We start from the raw sequence: 21,108 nt of genomic DNA, 5'->3' as shown, positions 1-21,108 counted from the left end.
CTCACTGCAACCTCCGCTTCCCAGGTTCAAGTGATTCTCCTGCCTCCGCCTCTGAAATAGCTGGGATTATAGGAGCCCACCACCAGGCATGGCTAACTTTTTGTATTTTTAGTAGAGACAGGGTTTCTCCATGTTGCCCAGGCTGGTCTGAAACTGCTGACCTCCAGTGATCCTCTCGCCTCGGCCTCCCAAAGTGCTGTGATTACAGGCATGAGCCATCGTGCCTGGCCACCTTTTTAAAGGCTCTCATTAAATTGCTGTTCAGAAAGGTTGAAGCAATTACTGGAGTTTTGTGGTTTGGTTGAGTTCTCCTGGGGAGCTGGGAGACAGTGGAGAAGAGGAGGAATGAGCAACAGGACCACAGTCGCAACCGGCTTGCAGCTGAATGGCCTTTCTGGCGTGTGGGAGCTGGATAGGAGGCAGCTTACACTGATCTTTTATTTATCCTCTGGCTTTTATCCTTCTATTATGGAGAAAACTGCAGCAGAGCACAAAAATATAAAGAGTCTTTTATGCTTCTTTTTTTTAAAAAAAACGGGAAGTTGAGGGTTTTGTCATATGGGCCATAGCAGGCCCTCTTCTGAGTGGGGAAGACTGTCTCTCCTCTCCTCTGTTCAGGCTTGCTCACTGTGCTTTAGTAATTTTTCCAAACCTGGCTACTGAAACTCATTTAATATCTCATTTTTTTGGTATTGCAGAACGGCTTGGTCTAGAGCAGTATGTAGAAATCACCATTTATTGGCCAGACGTGGTACCTCACACCTGTAATCCCAGCACTTTGGAAGGCCAAGGCAGGCAGATCACTTGAGGTCAGGAGTTCAAGACCAGCCTGGCCAACACGGTGGAACCGCGTCTCTACTTAAAATACAAAAAAATGAGCTAAGCGTGATAGCACACGCCTGTACTCCCAGCTACTCAGGAGGCTGAGGTGGGAGAATCGCTTGAACCCAGGGAGCAGAGGTTGCAGTGAGCCATGATTGTGCCATTGCACTCGAGCCTGGGTGACAAGGCAAGATTCTGTGTCAAAAAATAAAATAAAATAAAATAAGAAAAAGAAATCACCATTTATTGAATCATAATTGAGATAGCCTATCTAAAGCAGTTAGCACGTCGTGACAGAGTAAATGCTCAGTAAATGGTAGCTTATCTTATTAACACTATTAGTCTGCTTGATTCCAGAAATTTTACATACATTACCTGGTCTGATCCTCACCTTGACCTATTTTGTATTAGAAATTGAGATCAGGCCGGGCGTGGTGGCTCAAGCCTGTAATCCCAGCACTTTGGGAGGCCGAGACAGGCGGATCATGAGGTCAGGAGTTTGAGACCATCCTGGCTAACCTGGTGAAACCCCGTCTCTACTAAAAAATACAAAAAACTAGCCGGGCGAGGTAGCGGGCGCCTGTAGTCCCAGCTACTCGGGAGGCTGAGGCAGGAGAATGGCGTAAACCGGGAGGCGGAGCTTGCAGTGAGCCGAGATCCGGCCACTGCACTCCAGCCTGGGCGACAGAGCGAGACTCCGTCTCAAAAAAAAAAAAAAAAAAAAAAAAAAATTGAGATCAAAGATGTTGAGTCACCAGCCAGTGGCCACACAGCTTGTGAGTGGTACTAAGTGTGAATTCAGGGGCATCTCTTTCCAAGTGTGTGTCCTCTCCACCTGACCTTCATCTCTAGTTCTGGGAGTTTTCAAAACTTACTGAGAACCAATTGATGAGAAAAGCAACAAATATACATAATATGAATGATGCCAATGATCATTTGGGAAATCCAGGTATTTCATAGACTCAGACCGAGTACAAACAAATGGTCTTATTTAAGCTGTTCTGTCTGATCTGTCGTCTGGTAGCCTTATGGGCAGGGAATGCCATTGGTGCTTTCAAAGCCCTTGATTCAGCTTCTTGAATCCTTAACCATCTTCCCTTTGTCTTCCTGCCTTGTCCCCTCCCTCCTTCCCACTCTGCAGTGATCACTTCCTCCTCCACCCGGGAGTACACAGTGACAGAGCCGGACCGAGAGGGGCCAGCTCCTTCCCGCGTCTACACTTACCAGTGGCGCCAGACAATCACCTTCCAGGAATGCGTCCACGATGACTCCCGCCCAGCCCTGCCCAGCACCCAGCAGCTCTCGGTGGACAGCGTGTTCGTCCTGTACAACCAGGAGGAGAGGATCCTGCGCTATGCTCTCAGCAACTCCATTGGGCCTGTGAGGGGTAAGGGGACACAGCTCATGCTGGGCACAGGTGCTCATGCATTTTTTAAAACCCCACTCTTTGACATTATTTTTGGTCTCTTACTTGCAGTCTATAGAAGAAAATTATGCTAAAATATTTTCTGGCAGGAAAAAAAAATGTCTTGTTATTTGTGATTCTTCGAAAAGCTGCCTGTCTGTTCTTCCAACCAAAGGCCTATTCATGATCCTATTTAGAGTAAAGTGCAGAATGCTAACCTGTTGAGGTGCCTTACAGAGTGGACCCTCTTAAGGCTACTGCTGGCATTGGCAGGGCTTTTAAAACCCTTTAATATTCAACCTTGAAGGAAATTGTAGGCCAGGTGCAGTGGCTCACGCCTGTCTTCCCAGCACTTTGGGAGGCTGAGGTGGGTGGATCACTTGAGGTCAGGAGTTCGAGACCAGCCTGGCCAACATGGTGAAACCCCGTATCTACTAAAAATACAAAAATTAGCCAGGCATGGTGGCACGTGCCTGTAATCCCAGCTACTTGGGAGGCTGAGGCAGGAGAATCGCTTGAACCCGGAGGCAGAGGTTGCAGTCAGCTGAGATTGCGCCACTGCACTCCAGCCTGGGCAATGGAGTGAGACTGTGGCTCAAAAAAAAAAAAAGAAAAAGAAAAAAAGAAATTGTAGGGCCAGGTGCAATAGCAAAAAGAAATTGTAGGGCCGAGCGTGGTGGCTCACGCTTGTAATCCCAGCACTTTGGGAGGCCAAGCTGGATGGATCACCTGAGGCCAGGACTTTGAGACCAGCCTGGCCAACATGGAGAAACCCTATCTCTACTAAAAATACAAAATTTAGCCGGGCGTGGTGGTGTGTGGCTGTAATCCCAGCTACTCGGGGAGGCTGAGGCGGGAAAATCGCTTGAACCTGGGAGGCGAAGGTTGCAGTGAACCAAGATCACACCACTGCACTCCAGCCTGGGCAACAGAGCGGGGCTGTCTCAAAAAAAAAAAAAAGCAACTGAATTGTGTGGTTAGTGCCCGAGGAAATTAAATAAAATTAGGGAGGGAGCCTAAAACAAACGCTTGCCCTGTGACTGCACACCACTGGCGCTGTGGTCCGGTCTCTGGGCGTTTCCGGCTTGCGCGGTGGTCCGGTCCGTGGGCGTTCCCGGCTGGCGCCGTGGTCCGGTCTCTGCGCGTTTCCGGCTGGCACCCTGGTCCGGTCTCTGGGCCTTCCCGGCTGGCGCCGTGGTCCGGTCTCTGGGCGTTCCCGGGTGGCGCCGTGGTCCGGTCTGTGGGCGTTCCCGGGTGGCGCCGTGGTCCGGTCTGTGGGCGTTCCCGGGTGGCGCCGTGGTCCGGTCTGTGGGCGTTCCCGGCTGGCGCCGTGGTCCGGTCTCTGCGCGTTCCCGGCTGGGGCCTTGGTCCGGTCTCTGCGCGTTCCCGGCTGGCGCCGTGGTCCGGTCTCTGCCCGTTCCCGGCTGTCGGGAAGGAGCTGAGGTTTAGTGAGCTTTTGTGACATACCGGTGTCAGACTTCACATTTGTCCGTATCTTTAAGCCTCGGGGCTTAAAGAAATTTTACATACATTACATCCCGTATAATTGGGTCTGGTCTGGGCCTTAAAATCTTTCCTTTTTTTCAGTTGTCTTTGATTCTTCCTCTATATCCAAATCATTTCTCCAGCTAATTAATTCGTCCTCGCTTTAACTTTATGAAGCAGAAAGAAGGTAGGCGTTCTCCCTCCTGTAGCACCTGTGGCTCCAGGCATCAGGAGTCGGTGCATTTTTGGTGAAGGACCAGATAGTAGATATTTTAGGTTTTGCTGGCTATACAGTCTCTATCACGACATGTCAGCTCTGCCATGGTAGCACAAATGCAGCCATAGACCACACATTAACAAATGGACGTGGCTGGTTCCTAATAAAACTTTATTTACAAAAACGGGGGGCGGGGGCCATGCTGGTCCTGCCCCAGGGCAACACAGGAATTGGCTGGTGTCCCATTCCACTCTGCTCTTCTGTGATCACCTTCTTGCTCCCCAGTTGTGGTTGACTTTCTGTGGAAGAAGGAAACCTGCAAGAGCTCCTGAAGACTCACTTGGTTCCAATGTCTCTGCCCTCACAGAAGGCTCCCCTGATGCTCTTCAGAATCCCTGCTACATCGGCACTCATGGGTGTGACACCAACGCGGCCTGTCGCCCTGGTCCCAGGACACAGTTCACCTGCGAGTGCTCCATCGGATTCCGAGGAGACGGGCGGACCTGCTACGGTACAGCCTTTGATTCTGACTTGTTGGGGCTGGGAAATCAGGCGAGGAGGAGGCATCCAGATTCAGTAAGCCAGAGAACTGGGTGCAGCAAGGAAGCACTGATGAGATAAATACTGGTGGATATGCCAGGCCTGAATCATTTATGCTTCACATTCACTGTTCTCGTGGGTAGACTCAGGAGTACTGGCCCATTCTTTCATCTGATCTAAGCAGCAGAGTAGAATTCCTAAGGCCACACTCCACTCCATCTTTTTTTTTTGAGACCGAGTCTCGCTCTGCTGCCCAGGCTGGAGTGCGGTGGCGCGATCTCGCGATCTCGGCTCACTGCAAGCTCCACCTTCCGGGTTCACGCCATTCTCCTGCCTCAGCCTCCCGAGTAGCTGGGGCTACAGGCGCCTGCCACCACGCCTGGCTAATTTTTTTGTATTTTTAGTAGAGAAGGGGTTTCATTGTGTTAGCCGGGATGGTCTCGATCTCCTGACCTCGTGATCCGCCAGCCTCGGCCTCCCAAAGTGCTGGGATTACAGGCGTGAGCCACCGCGCGCAGCACTCCACTCCATCTTAAGAATGCACAGTTTTAAAGGAAGTTGTAAGTCAGCTGTTAATGATAACATCAGTAATATAACGATAGCTGTAATTTACCCAGGCGCTGTTTGAACTAAGTGCTTCACAAACATCATCTCATTTAATTCTTCAACAACTCTAATGAAATTGATTTTTTGTTCCTTTATTTAAAAAAAAAATTGTTTGATTGTGGTAAAATATACGTAACATAAAATATACCATTTTAACACCTTTTAAGTGTACAGTTCAGTAACATTACATGCATTCGTTTTATTGTGTAACCATCACCACTGTCCATGTCCAGAACTCTCCATCTTGCAAAACGAACTCTGTACCCATTAAACAACAACTCGCATTTCCCCCTTCCTTTAGTCCTTGGCAATCACCATTCTACTTCCTGTCTCTATACATTTGATTATTCTAACGATTGCATATGTGGAATCATATTGTATTTGTTCTTCTGTGACTGGCTTATTTCACATAGCATAATGTCTTCAAGCCTCACCTATGTTGTCACATGTGTCAGAATTTTTTTCCTTTTTAAGATTAGATAATATTCCATTGCATGTACGTGTTACGTTTTGTTTAGCCATCCATCAGTGGGCGCATGGGTTGCTTCCGCCTTCCGGCTATTGCAAATAATGTTGTTATGAACGTGGGTGTGCAAATGTCTGTTGAAGTTCCTGCTTTCCGTTCTTTTGGGTATACATTCAAAAGTGGGATTGCTGAATCATGTGGTAATTCTATCTTTAATTTTTTTTTTTTTTGAGATGGAGTCTTGCTCTGTCGCTCAGGCTGGAGTGCAGTGGTGTGATCTTGGCTCACTGCAGCCTCTGCCTCCCAGGCTCAAGTGATTCTCCTGCCTCAGCCTCCCGCGTAGCTGGGACTACAAGTGCTCGCCACCATGCCTGGCTAATTTTTGTATTTTTAGTAGATTCGGGGTTTCACCATGTTGGCCAGGCTGGTCTCGAACTCCTGACCTCAAGTGATCCGCCCTCCTCAGCCTCCCAAAGTGCTGGGATTACAGGCGTGAGCTGCCATGCCTAGCCTTTCCATCTTTAATTTTTTGAGGAACCACCACCACGTTTTCCATAGTGGCTGCAACATTTTATGTTCCCACCTACAGTGCACAAGTGTTTCCATTTCTCCATCTCCTTGAAAATGCTTGTTTTCTGTGCTTTTTAAAATAGGAGGCCAGGCGCAGTGGCTCATGCCTGTAATCCCAGCACTTTGGGTGGCCGAGGCGTATGGATCATGAGGTCAGGAGTTCAAGACCAGCCTGGCCAAGATGGTGAAACCCCGTCTCTACTAAAATGCAAAAATTAGCCAGGCGTGGTAGCGAGTGTCTGCAGTCCCAGCTACTTGGGAGGCTGAGGCAGGAGAATTGCTTGAGCCCGTGAGGCAGAGATTTCAGTGAGCGGAGATCACACCACTGCACTGCAGCCTGGGTGATAGTGAGACTCCGTCTCCAGAAAAAAAAAAAAAAAATAGGGGCCATCCTAATGGGTGTGAGTTTCATTCTATTTATTTATTTATTTATTTATTTATTTATTTATTTATTTTATTTTTATTGTTTTTGAGACAGGGTCTCACTCTGTTGCCCAGGCTGAAGTGCAGTGGCACGATCTTGGCTCACTCCAGCCTCAACCTCCTGGGCTCAGGTGATCCTCCCACCTCAGTCTCCCGAATAGCTGGGACTACAGGTGTGCCACCACGCCTGGCTAATTTTGTATTTTTTGTAGAGATGGGGTTTCTCCATGTTGCCCAGGCTGGTCTCAAACTCCTGGGTTCAAGTGATCCACTTGCCTTGGCCTCCCAACACTCTTTTCTTATAGACGAGAAAACTGAGGCTCATTAAAGTGAGCTGTGACAAATAGTATTTGAACACAAGTCTCTGACTCAAGCATCTGTATTACTCCATCTTCTAGTTGCAGTTATTTTATTATTTATAACTTAAGTTCAAATACTTTCATGTAGGCAGCTTGATATTTGTTTGTTACTAAATTTTAATCTACTGCCAAGGGGAAGTCAGTCCACTACCAAGGGCAAGAATGCCAAGTGCTTCAAGCAGTGCTATTTAAGCCTGCAATTAGTGACAGGGCTCACTAATGAGCATAAGGAACGCTAGAAGGAAGCTTCCCTAGTGGGATGAATAGTGTGTTCACATATGGTTGGCCAGAAAAATGAACAGTTCCCTCTACCCCTGCTTGACTGAGGTATAAGAATCTGGCAAACCCAGCAGTCTCAGGATTTGGGAATCATGCCTGAGGTCTGGAATCCAGCAGCTGCAGCTAATGGCAGATTTGGTGTGCTGATGTAACATGAAGGTTAGAAGATCCTGCTGTCAGGGCCTTGCGGTGTTTGCTTCATAGTGAACCTACCATGCAAGGTGCCTGTCAGGATGTCTGAAATACTGGAGGTCAGGAACTTGTGCGCATAGTACAGGCGGTATGTTTGGCCAGCTTGCTGATAGCTTTGTAAGTGGTAGAATTCAGTCTGAGACTCACCTTCCTGGTAATGTATCGCTAGGGAGGGGACATAGTGCCTACTCACCTACAATCATCAGTTTCCCAGTATATCCTGCAAAGAGCCTGACAGCCTTGAATGGCTAAATTGGCTCTGGCCAGTTCAAAGCAGCATGATGCCGTGGTGTGTGTGTGTGTGTGTGTGTGTGTGTGTGTGTGTGTGAACAGGGGCCCTCCCAGGCTGCGAAGACGGTCAGTGTGCGGGGGTGGGGCTCCTTCACCGATCCACGCCTCCTCGTTACACAGCCATGCTTCAACTTCGTAAGCCTCCTGGATAGTAAAGTGTGGAAGTAACCCGGTCTGCCAATGTTGAACTGTGACCTCCTGGCTAATTCTGCCCTTGGTGCCTGAGCTTGCCACAGTGGGAATGCTTCACTTCAGAAGGCACAACCAGCCATCCCTTATGTAGTCTGCACCATCCTAGAAAATCCTCTAATATCCTTGTCCAGGAAGACAGGTGGTTGCATGTAGACTTGCTTTTGTCCCGTGGTGAGTGTTCGTTCTGGCTTATTACCTCCGTGGAATGCGAGCGTATTCCCAGTCAGGACACTTATTGTTCTGGGTCACTAGAACATGCCTTGAAGTGTTAATGCATCGAGACATGAGGCTTAAAATAGGAAATTGCATTAAGCAGATCACTTCATGTGTTATTTTGACCTGGGAAGTGCGTTAGAGGAGAATGAGGATGAGCCTTTGTGATTCGGTGTGCAGCGCTGACATAATGGTATATGACACCCCAAACAAGGGTGGTTTTGGTGAGACGTCGCACAGTGAACCTCCACAGTAATTTGGAGACGATTTCACAGAGCTCTGTGATTCTCTCTGGTCCATGGCAGGATGGCTCCCACTGTTTCTCAATTTAGAGCCTGTAGAGATAGTTTTGGCTCATCTCTCATTGAGTAATCGTTGAGTATGTAGAAGGCATTTAGCAAATTGGCAATGAGACTCTTCTCCTGTAAGAGCCTGGCCTTTGTGAAAGGGAAAAATTGGAGAAACTTACAGTTGTTGAAAATATGTGAAAAGTAGCCACTCTGAAAAAAGTCAAAAAGGAGGCAGCAATGACAAGAAGGATCCAGGATTTTCCTATTGAGTTAGAAAGTTATCCTGTGAAAGGAAATCTCTTTCCAGAGAAGAGGTTGACCAGATGCTAAATAATAGGAATCATCATTTTCCAGCAGATACTGTGGTATGTTATGAGAGACAGTTGACACTTTACAATTTCCACTGAAGAAAGGGTTAAGGACCTGGCTTCAATTTATAGAAAAGAAGATTTTTTTTTTTTTGAGACAGAGTCTTGCTCTGTCACCCAGGCAGGAGTGCAATGATGCAATCTCGGCTCACTGCAACTTCCACCCGCTGGGTTCAAGCGATTCTCCTGCCTCAGCCTCCCAGGTAGCTGGGATTACAGGCACATGCCACCACGCCCGGCTAATGTTTGTATTTTTAGTGGAGATGGGGTTTCACCATGTTGATCAGGCTGGTCTCGAACTCCTGACCTCAGGTGGTCCGTCTGCTTCAGCCTCCCAGAGTGATGGGATTACAGGTATGAGCCACCTCGCCTGGCCCTAGAAGAGAAGATTTAAATTAGGAAGAATTTCCAAACTACGAAGACCATGAACTAATTTCCAAACTACGAAGACCATGAGCTGGGAAATTGAATTGCTAGGGTCTTGTCCCTTAAGAAAGGGTGTTATCTAGTCCAGCATGTGTGTGTAAGCCTGCATGGAGGAGGAGGCTGTGTTAGGGAACCATCGCCTCCATCATCTCAGCAGCCCTGAGGTCTTATTTGTTGATAGCTTTTCAGGTAGGGCGAGAGAGAAGAGCCTGGTCAACATAGAAGCCTTTTTCAAAACACAGCTTCCCCTTGCATAAATGTTCCCAGTCAGGAACAGAGCTTGAAGAAGATCCCCTGTGATTTTGCTCTGTCTTCTTGATTGAAAACTGCTGCTCTGTGCTCTCGTGCTTTGACAATAGAGTCTAAGTCACTGAGCCCTGCAATGTGTACAATGTTTCCAGACATCTGTGCTGGGAGTGTCCTCTGAGAGTTGCAGCACAGAGGCAGTGGACACAGGAAGCCCCTTTTTTCTCCCATGTTGGAGCGGCAGCTGATGGATGGAGCTGTGAAGTCCACACGTGCTGGGTGCACTCCTCCCCCACGGCCATCCCCAGCTTCAGCTTGCGTAAGAGCCTGCTTTGGGAGGGGCTTTGTTCCAGAACCTTCTGGCTGTGCCTGGTTCAGTACTGAGACCTTGTGTCTTAAACACGTCACAGAACACACACGTATCAGTATAATCTCTAAAAGTTGAGTAGCACTTGGTTTGGTTATTTGCCTGGGTACAGGACAAACTATGGGGCTGATGTGGCAAGAATGCTTGTCTTGTGCAATGTTGACCAATAGGCCAGCAGGACATTTCTCTCACCAACAAAGGCCTGGCTAGACTGGCCATTGAAGGTGGACATAGGAGGCTTTGACTCCCATGTGTCAAAGATTCACATGAAAGCATTGGGGAAGAGATTTATGAGTGGTGGAAGAGTTGTGTGGTCTCAGCCATTATGAGAAATATGTCTTATTTGTTTTAGGTCTAAAACATGTCTAAATTTGTTTTAGACTAAGAGCTGTGGCTCATGCCTGTAATCCCAGCACTTTGGGAGGCCCTCCTCATGCACATCTCAGGGTTTTAGTAATGCCAGAAGTAGCTGTCTACACTCTGAGTATGAGGTTGACAGGTTGACGTGGGAAGAACCTTGTGTAACTGTTCATTTCAGCCCCCATCAGTGGCCACGTAACCAGGGGGATGACAGGTTAGCTCAGTTTCTTGCCTGGGCTAACCAGCCTTACATGAGTGGTAGCCACAGCCTGGCACCCAAAGCCTGGCGGCCATCTGAGGGCCGTGTTCCCAGAGTCAGCTGAATTCATCACCATGGCTGGGGTGTTGGATGAATCCCTGGTTAGTATAATCATAGCTGGCTGGCTGGAGCATTGCTGGGGCCTCCATCTATTTTCTGTAATCTGCAGAAGATAAGTAGTATTATACTTATATAACCCTCAAGATAAGTAGTATTATACTTATTTACCAAAGGGGGAACTGAGGCTGAGTAGTTGGATAACTTGCCCAAGACCACACAAGTTAGTAGCTAAAGGAAGCAGGATTTGAACCTAGCTAGGTCCAACTCCAAAGCCTATGTTTGTTTACTCCATGTTACCCCATGATGGTGGCTGTGGTATTGTCATAGAAAAGGACATCACTCTCCTAGTTCATTTATAGTCTTATGAGTGAATGACTTCCCTTTTAGTCCATTAAGCCCTAGATAATATTCAAAAATTCACAATTAAGCTGTAAATTGTTCAACTTTCCTTTGTAACAGTAATGGAGAAAGTAATATTTTTGAATAACAGCATATTTAAATATACTCTCAAGTTTAGGACTTAAATATAGGACTTGAAATTCTCAAGTTTAGGACTTGAGAATATATTTAATATTCAGAGACTCTCAGTATTCAGAGTCCAGAGATGTGTCTCTGTGTCCTTGTAACACGTATTTGGCAATCTAATGGGAGAGACTCGTGTTCAGGGGTCCCAAGCTCAGCAGTTAACTCCAGGAGAGGTGGGGGAAGCACACGTTTCTTTGGGAGAAGGGTGTGGGGATCACTCTCTCCAGTTATGCACAAAAATTGTATTTAACACTACTTTTGGTATATAGAAAATTTGTTTTAGGCTGGGGCAGCGGCTCACACCTGTAATCCCAGCACTTTGGGAGGCCGAGCCGGGTGGATCACGAGGTCAGGAGTTTGAGACCAGCCTGGCCAACATGTTGAAACCTCGTCTCTACTAAAAATACAAAAATTGGCCAGGCGTGGTGGTGCGCACATGTAATCCCAGCTACGGGGGAGGCTGAGGCAGGAGAATCACTTGAACCCTGGAGGCAGAGGTCACAGTGAACTGAGATCGCACCATTGCACTCCAGCACTGGGCGACAGAGCAAGACTCCATCTCGGGAAAAAAAAAAAAAAAAAAAAAAATTTGTTTTAAAATTGATCTATTGTTAGGTGAAAATGCTATTTTATTATAGTCAGTAATGTTTGAAGAGGTTTAAAAAAAGCCTGCATTAAAAAAAAATTTGCTGCAGATATTGATGAATGTTCAGAACAACCCTCAGTGTGTGGGAGCCACGCAGTCTGCAATAATCACCCAGGAACCTTCCGCTGCGAGTGTGTGGAGGGCTACCAGTTTTCAGATGAGGGAACGTGTGTGGGTAAGTTCTCCAGGTAACTTCTCAAAACATTATTCACATGGTGTGCATTAGCTCTTGTGCAAAAGGTCTGGTTCCAGGTAAAAATGAGTCTGGTCAAGTTGGAAGGAGCTGGGAAGGGTAATTTACAAAGATGAATCAGACTTAGCCCCTGCCCTCCAACTATCTGAAGAGTCACAAGTACAGTGAGTAAGCAACGTTATTGCCTACACTAGTAATACCATCGCCTCTCCTGTTGCCAGCTTTTGCATTACATTTGCCTCTTATAAACTTCTTTTAATCATTTTTATTATGCTTTTAATAACTATAAAGCTATTAGACATGTTTCTTCTAGTAATCAGTAGCCTTGGAATTCATATTGAGGAACCACCTTATAGGTACTTTTGTATCATTACCTATCTTAGATTGAATTCTACCTGAGTTACATCTGAAATTCCAATTGGGGTCATTCTATTTATGGATTTTAATTTTACCAGCCGCGAGCAACAGCATAATTTCTTAGCCTTATTGAAGTAAGTTGCAGCTGTTAATTAGGCTAATTATGCTCTTGCTGAATGATGATTTTGGTGGTGATGAGGATGGGCCAGCCACAAACAGCCAGATTGTTTAAATTCTTTCTCTTTTTCCTCTTGGTGCACTTTGACCTGGTCATTCAAGATTCTTGAACGACCAAGGCCAGCATGTTCCCAGGTCTGGAGGGTGACATGTCAAACGGGCATCTGAACTCAACATGTCTCCCCAATTTAAAACAGATTCCTCCTGTACCATGTCAGCAAACCATCTTCTTGCCTTTCCCTCACTGTTCACCAAACCCTAGAATATTTTCTTTTTGCTCTGTCTCAAAGCTTGGGTAAGGCTGCCAAGGTCCTGGGGTGAGGTGGTGTCTTGAGGGTGGGAGGGAACAGGCAGTTCTCATATTTTGAGTGTGACCCAAACATCTGTGAGCTCAGGGAGGCCAGTCGCCTCTGCACAGTTGAGATTTTCACTCTGCTAAAGTTACTGCTGCTTGTTTTTTTTTCCTCAGTAAAGAACATCAGTTTCTGTGTATTTGGCATGATTTCTTTCTCTGCTGCTTGAGGCTAAGGAGATTCAAAAGTTTAGTTTTAATGACCATACCGTTTACATTACACTTCAGCTCAAGCTTGGGCAGTGGATCCTTGATCCCCTGGGTGATGGTGTGCACAGTAACTGAGATCTATCCTGGGACACCTGTGTGGAGCATGGTGACCTAGGTTTCTGGATCCAGTCATTCCTGATGTCCACACTCACTGAAGGGGCAGGGTGGGGTGCAAGACAGGTGCTGGGCAAATGTCTGCTTCAGACATTTACTTCTGAGGAAGGCACCCTCTCTGGGGCTCAGTTCCTCGTCTGTAAAATGAGGTGATTAGACCGGATCATTGGTTTCCTGTGACCCATGGAGCTCTTGGAGGTGCCTCCAGAGCTGTCAAGGAGGACACAGGCCAGCTGCGGGCAGGCTCTCATCCTCTCCCCTGATCTCTAGCCTCCTTTTTTTTTTTTTTTTGAGATAGAGTTTTGCTCTTGTCACCCAGGCTGGAGTGCAATGGCGCGATCTTTGCTCACTGCAACCTCTGCCTCCAGGGTTCAAGCAATTCTCCTGCCTCAGCCTCCCGAGTAGCTGGAATTACAGGCATGCACCACCACGCCCAGCTAATTTTGTATTTTTAGTAGAGACGGGGTTTCACCATGTTGGCCAGGCTGGTCTCGAACTCCTGACCTCAGGTGATCTGCCTGCCTCAGCCTCCCAAAGTGCTGGGATTACAGGTGTAAGTCACCACGCCCGGCCTATATATTTGAGGGAGAACATCTTCACCCCTTTTAATTGGCTCCTTTGAGACTCACTGTGCAGAGAGAAGGCTCACTGTAGAACCAAGTCTGCCTACATGCATTCAAAGAAATAACTCTGGCTTGTGACTGAGTAATTGAGTGGTCATTCTATCTCTCTTAGAATTCCTTGTTAAAACAGTGTTGTAGGTTGGAAGCCAGCACTGGGAAGGTTACCCTGCAGGTCAGAAAGGAGCAAGGTGAAGAAATAGACAGGGCAAGGTGTGCTCTGCCAACTGTGAGGGGCTGGCGGCTCAGGCAGGGTTGTGGGCTGGCCAAGGGGAGTTATCTTTTCATGAGGATTGGTATCCATTATCGGGGAAGGGATGTTTGTGGACTTCCATCTTTGGCATTTTCTGTAAACTCATGACTCTCTTTGCCCCCGGGTACCAACTTTGCGGTTAATTGAAATGTGCAAAACATGTTTTTGTGAAGGAAAGATGGGCCTCAGCTTGCCTGTAAGTCACCTTGATGTGAAGACGCAGACACCCCTCTGAATGGACATAGCCCTGTGACACTGGGCTGGCATATGGAGTGTGGTGAACTTGAGGTTCTACTTCACCTGCCCTGGGCATCTTGGTGCAGGGCACGATGGCATGCATCAGCTCTTCTCTTGAGGCAAGAACAGGGCCAGGCTTAGGCAAAAAGCTGCAGCAGTTAACTTCCAGTATGCCAAGCACAGAGAGGCCCGTAGATGGGACTGTGATTCTCTTAAGAGTCCTGATGATAGAACTCATGGAAGGAGGGCTGAGGAGTAGATGAGTGTCACAGAGGCTAGGTGACAATGCCCCATCTTGTGCTGCTACCTCAAGGTGGAAGGCAAGGGTTGAGGTCTACAGAGTGATTTTTAACAGCTGGTTCAGTTACTCTGGGGTTCCTAAGGCACCATTGCATTTTGCTTCTGATTTTCTAAAAGCATTCAGAGCCAGGACAAAGCCCCATCCTCCCGATGTCAGAACACACATCTTTCCCTCCCAGCAGGTCTTGGGTAGCTGGATTATCCCAGATGAAGGAGGACTCATGTTTCTCCTCCATGAGTCTTCCTAAGATTGATTTCAGTTTGTCCTGCCTTAAGTGCAGACAGACAGAGAAAGAGAGAGAGAGAGAGAGAGAGAGGGAGAGAAAGAGAGAGAGAGAGAGAGTTGGGAGTGGGGGGAAGAACATAAACCTCTGAGAATTACACAATTTGTCTAAGGCCGTGTGGTTGACCCGTGGTACCTGATATATACCAAGGCTGCCTACTCCGAAGGCTCACAGTCTTCTAACCATAACCATACCCATCTCCTTGGCTTGGAAACATTTATTTGTCCTTCCTTGGTGGCAAGTGGGTGACTGACTTGGGCATTTGTAGTGAATGTTCCACCTGTCCAGGGTGGGCCAAGGCTGAAGACACCACGTGAAAGTCTCAGCTCCTTCCCTCCAAGCGGTCTCGACAGAGTTGCCATCAGAAGTGTGGCATCAGCAGATGTCCCACCCCCACATCCAGATGAAGGGAAAGTTGGGTCCTGGGGACCCGTGATGGGGATCTGGTTTGGAGAGTGGCCTGAGACAGACTCACAGAGTGAAACTGAGGTCAAGCCAGGCGGAATGACCAACCGTGGTGTTAGTCAGTCAAGACCCATCAGAGGCAGAACCCAGGTGGGAGGAAACGGTGAAGGCAGTGGTACCAGCCCAGTGAGGAGTGGGGTGGGGATGAAACTGTGGACGTGCCTAGGGGTCTAGGGTCCAGGCATGGTCCCTCTTTATAGAGCTGGGAGGGGCACGTGGTCTGCTCAGATGACTTTCTTCCTAAGACTGTGCATCAACCTTTTGTTCTGAAGCTGTCGTGGACCAGCGCCCCATCAACTACTGTGCAACTGGCCTGCATAACTGCGACATACCCCAGCGGGCCCGGTGTATCTACACAGGAGGGTCCTCCTACACCTGTTCCTGTTTGCCAGGCTTTTCTGGGGATGGCCAAGCCTGCCAAGGTATGTGGTTGCTCTGATTTTCCCCTGTGTGTAACCTGAGGAAGTTTCCTAGGTGGTACCTGGCATGTGCCAATCACCAACTCACTCCCAAATAAAAGAAAGAGTTCTTCTGTCATCTCCATTGAGTTAATGAGTTGCTTTTCATATCTCTCTAGTAGTTTGAACTATGCATTTTCTTTCGGGGGCTGTTCTCATTGGTGACTGTTTTGTTCTAGGTGACTAGTTCATTCAGGTGACAATTAGACACCTGCTCTCTGCTAGGAACTGGGGATATTTTCTGTCTTTCACGAAGAGACAAACTCTCCTTTTACCTGGAGGACATGCATGGAGCTTAAAGTCCATCCCTTTATTTAATAAGATGTATTAATATATAATAATTCAACTGGCTTGTTCTAACCTTCTCCTTCAAAAAAGCAAAGTTGTCTGATTGAATAAATGACTGCAGGTCAAAGAGTAAATGACTCAATGTAATTCCTTCAGACTTGAGCTTCTTGGCTGCCAGGGTGCTCTTACAGGTAATTTTAGGTAAGATAACCCATGAATAGAGTACCCTGAGTCTCTTGGTTTGCACAATCACTTGATATTATACCATAGAGTATTTCTAAAAAGTCCCAACTAAGATAGAATTTCTGAGATACTTTCTCTTTGTTACTGAACATGTGGGTGTTTTCTCACTTTCTGTCAAGTAGTTAATAATCTGTTGGTCAACACTCAGACAGTTTTGAAGCTCTCATTTATGACAGGAGGGATAATTTTATAACGCAAATAGATCCTATCTTTTCCCCGTTGTAAGGTTGATACAAGCATTCTTTTCTTTCTTTCTTTCTTTCTTTTTTTTTTTTTTGAGATGGAGTTTTGCTCTTGTTGCCCAAACTGGAGTGCGGTGGCGCGATCTCAGCTCACTGCAACCTCCACCTTTGTTGCCAAAGTGAAACACATTTGTAAGTGCAACAGATAGAAACTGGGGAGTCAGTGACTTGATAGTTAATGTTTAGTGAGTTTTGAAATACTCTTCCCGGATCAGAAGCAGGTTCCCATAGATTTGAGTAAGTGGCTTAAATTATTGTGTAAACTCCGAATTCCAGAAGAAATCTCATTGTCCCTGGGCCTGGTGGCTGTTTTACAGATGTGGATGAATGCCAGCCAAGCCGGTGTCACCCTGACGCCTTCTGCTACAACACTCCAGGCTCTTTCACGTGCCAGTGCAAACCCGGTTATCAGGGAGACGGCTTCCGCTGCGTGCCCGGAGGTAAGGTGGTGGGACATCTGGAGTTGGCAGCCCATTGCCCTATCCATAAATCCAGAGCTCATGGCCCTAGGAGAGAAGGTGAGGTGGGAAAGTAGGAGGCTCCATGGAGAGTTCTAAGAGTTGTTGAGGTGGGAGATCAGAGCATGGACTGCAACACAGAGCATTCTTTGAAATGGTAGAACATCAGATGGGAACATTGCCTGTAATCCCAGTACTTTAGGAGGCCAAGGTGGGTGGATCACTTGAGGTCAGGAGTTTGAGATCAGCCTGGCCAACATGGCAAAACCCCCTCTCAACTAAAATTACAAAAATTAGTCAGGCGTGGAGGCACGTGCCTGTAATCCCAGCTACTCTGGAGGCTGAGGCATGAGAATCGCTTGGACCTGAGAGGCAGAGGTTGCAGTGAGCTGCAATTGAGCCACTGTGGTCCATCCTGGGTGACAGAGTGAGACTGCCTCAAAAAAAAAAAAAAAAAAAAAGAAAAGAAAAAAGAATATATTTGACACCTTAGACTGGAGTTAACCAATTGTGTTATTGATTTTTAATTACTGCTGATGTTGTTGGTCAGATACATTCATGCCACTATAAATGTTTTCAATTAGAGATAGGTAAACATGTTCATCTATCGCTTTTTAAGCAGTTAAAAACCATTTAAATAACCATCCCCTTCACTAGTCTGTGAGTGCATTGAAGACCTGTGAGCTCATTGAGGGTGATGCAGCTCCACTTTATTTTTTTGTATGTTTCCAGCACCCAGTGGAGTATTTGGTATATGGTGGGGCTCACGGCTGTTTATAGCTGTTGAAGAAATAAGTGAATGAACCAGCTCCATTTCTCCAAAAGCATTTGGAAATCTTTGTTTATCTTCACTCTCAGTAAGACTAGTTTTAAGAGTAGCTGTCTATCAAAAAAGAGAAAATGTCAGATTAAGACTTACATTTTAATGTATAGTAGCACAAATTGTTAGTCTAAATTATTTTCTTCTGCTTAAAATGGGGGTTAGCAAACTATGGCCCATGGGCCAAATCTGGCTGGCTGGTTTTGTAAATAAAGTTTTATTGGAACACATCCATGCTTATATATAGTCTATGGCTGCTTTCATGTTACAAAGGCTGAGTTCAGTAGTTGTGACAGAGACTGTAAGCTCTGCAAAGCCTAAAAAGCATAAATAGGCCGGGTGCCATGGCTCTCACCTGTAATCCTAGCATTTTGGGAGGTCGAGGTGGACAGATTACTTGAGTCCAGGAGTTTGAGAGACCATGCTGGGCAACATAGCGAGACCCTGTTTCTACAAAAAATACAAAAATTAGCTGGGTGTGGTGTGGCACACCTATAGTGCTGGCTTCTCGGGGGGCTGAGGTGGGAAAATGGAGCCAGGGAGATTGAGGCTGCAGTGAGCCAAGATCACACTACACCCCAGCCTGGGTGACAGAGTGAGATCCTGTCTCAAAAAAAAAAAAAAAAAAAGTATAAATAGCCTACTATGTGGGCTCTTGACAGAAAAAGTTTGCTGACTCCTGGCTTCAATAAACCCAGGCAAGGCAACCTTTTGTTCCTGAAATTATGGGAACAAATACCACCACTCATAGATTTTAATGGGCGGGTTACATAGAGAAGAGTGTATAATCATTTGAGTCAAGACATTCCAGCCAGTATTAAAAATGACTAATATTCATTGGCCAAGCGCGGTGGCTCACACCTATAATCCCAGCACTTTGGGAGGCCGAGACGGGTGGATCACGAGGTCAGGAGATTGAGACCATCCTGGCTAACACGGAAACCCCGTCTCTACTAAAACACACAAAAAATTAGCTGTGTGTGGTAGTGGGCGCCTGTAGTCCCAGCTACTCAGGAGGCTGAGGCAGGAGAATGGCGTGAACCCGGGAGGCGGAGCTTGCAGTGAGCCGAGATTACGCCACTGCACCCCAGCCTGGGCGACAGAGCAAGACTCCGTCTCAAAAAAAAAAAGTGACTAATATTCATTATTTCCTTAGGCTTGCTTCACATCTCCAGTTTAAAGAGAAGCAGATGTTTCCAATTTTGTTTTTTTGTTTTTTTAACCTGACTTTTTGTCCCCTCTTGAAAACTCTGTTGACTAAACAGAAACAGATCCAGACGTGTAGGCTGGGATCTAAAGATGGGACAAAGATAAAATTAATAAGGGCTGCTTGCCAGGATCGTTTATATATTGGATCTTGTTCCCTTAAGAAGTTTAACATTTGGTTATATACTGGAGAGAGTGTGCATTAGAAATGTGTAAGAGTGTTCATTGAGTATTGTTTGTAATAGAAAAAAATCTAAATGACTGCAAACAAGAGGAACAAACAGATGACTTTTGGTATAATCCATACAATGAAATAACATATAGCAGTTAAAATGAATGAACTAGAGTTCAGGGGTAAGTCTCAAAAACATAATGTCGAGCAAAAGAATTTATAAAAGGATATGTATAGCATGGCCCCATGTGTATAAAACATAAGCCTATGTGAAAATATACCTACATGTGTTATGTTATGTACATACATAAGAAAGCTACAACATGCACAGTGAATGAGAAATGAAAAGTTCGGGATAGATGTTACCTCTATAATGGGAGAGAGGGAATTGGGATTGGGGAGGGATACATGGTGTGTCTCAGTCTGTTTGGGGCTGCTCTGGCAAAATACTGTAGACTGGGGGTTTATAAACAGCAGAAACTTGTTTCTCATAGTTCTGAAGGCCGGAAAGTCCGAGATCGATGTGCTGACAAGTTGTGTGTCTGGCGAAGGCCCACTGCCTAGTTCATAGACAGCCAGACATCTTTCTGCAATGTCCTTATATGGTAGAAAGGGCAAGGGGTCTCTTTGGGGACGCTATTATAAGGGCACCACTAAGGCCATTCATGAGGGCCCCCCTGTCATGACCTAGTCACCTCCTGGTGGCCTCACCCTCAATGCCATCACCTTGGGAGTTAGGATTTCAGTATATGAATGTGGGCGGGAACATAAACATTCAGACCGCAGCACAAGAGCTGCATTTGTGTTTCTAAAGTTTTATTTTTCAGTCAGAATATGAATACAGATATTTTCATCATATTATTCTTTTTTTTTTTTTTTTTTTTTTTGAGACGGAGTCTCGCTCTATCGCCCAGGCTGGAGTGCAGTGGCGCAATCTCGGCTCACTGCAAGCTCCGCCTCCCGGGTTCACGCCATTCTCCTGCCTCAGCCTCCCGAGTAGCTGGGACTACAGGCGCCCGCCCCTGCGCCCGGCTAATTTTTTCTATTTTTAGTAGAGACGGGGTTTCACCATGGTCTCGATCTCCTGACCTTGTGATCCGCCCACCTCGGCCTCCCAAAGTGCTGGGATTACAGGCGTGAGCCACCACGCCCGGCCAGATATTTTCATCATATTATTCTAAATTGCATATGACTAAAATACTTTATGAAGGCCAGACACAGTGGCTCATGCCTCTAATCCCAGCACTTTGGGAGACCAAGGAGGGTGGATCACCTGAGGTCAGGAGTTCAAGACCACCCTGGCCAACATGGTGAAACCCTGTCTCTATTAAAAATACAAAAATTAGGCCAGGTGTGGTGGCTCATGCCTGTAATCCTAGCATTTTGGGAGGCCAAGGCGGGCGGATCACCTGAGGTTGAGAGTTCAAGACCAGCTTGACCAACACGGAGAAACCCCGTCTCTACTGAAAATACAAAATTAGTCGGGCGTGGTGGTGCATGCCTGTAATCCCAGCTACTCGGGAGCCTGAGGCAGGAGAATCACCTGAACCCGGGTGGCAGAGGTTGCGGTGAGTCGAGATCACACCATTGCACTCCAGCCTGGGCAACAAGAGTGAAACTCCTTCTCAAAAAAAAAAAAAAAAAAAAAAAATTAGCTGGGTGTGGTGGCACGTGCCTGTAATCCTAGCTAATCAGGAGGTTGAGGCAGGCGAATAACTTGAGCATAGGAGGTGGAGGACGCAGTAAGCCAAGATTGCACCAGTGCACTCCAGCATGGGTGACAGAGAAAGACTCCATCTCTAAATAATAAATAAATAAATAAATACTTTATGAAACATTACAGGGAGAAAAATAATGCATAGTGTCATCTGGTCTCCTGGTGCCTATCATAGTGAAGGACAGGAATCATACAGCACTTATTTGGTACTTACTGTATACAGAAGGGGCTAGTTTCCAAAAGAAAACTAAACTGGCTTTGAAGGTAAGCCAGTTAAGATCATGGCTACTGTAACGTCAACTGATAACAGACAAACTACAAGAAATGGTGATTTG

The 21,108-nt window shown here is 46.6% G+C and overlaps 1 protein-coding gene across 1 annotated transcript in view; it reads left to right on the top strand.

The window, feature by feature from the left end:
* LOC126942333 (nidogen-1) overlaps positions 1-21,108 on the top strand; it is an 87,636-nt gene that overhangs the window by 40,156 nt on the left and 26,372 nt on the right. Inside the window, exons 8-12 of the mRNA XM_050769810.1 lie at positions 1,964-2,209; positions 4,297-4,440; positions 11,657-11,782; positions 15,442-15,591; positions 16,718-16,840. Of these exons, the coding sequence (XP_050625767.1) occupies positions 1,964-2,209; positions 4,297-4,440; positions 11,657-11,782; positions 15,442-15,591; positions 16,718-16,840 (789 nt within the window). The remainder of the gene's footprint in view (positions 1-1,963; positions 2,210-4,296; positions 4,441-11,656; positions 11,783-15,441; positions 15,592-16,717; positions 16,841-21,108) is intronic.

This window comes from Macaca thibetana, chromosome 1 (assembly GCF_024542745.1).
Source record: "Macaca thibetana thibetana isolate TM-01 chromosome 1, ASM2454274v1, whole genome shotgun sequence".
In the NCBI taxonomy this organism is placed as follows: domain Eukaryota; kingdom Metazoa; phylum Chordata; class Mammalia; order Primates; family Cercopithecidae; genus Macaca; species Macaca thibetana.
The sequence above is the reverse complement of the archived record's forward strand: the minus strand, read 5'-3'. Positions and strand labels throughout refer to the sequence as shown.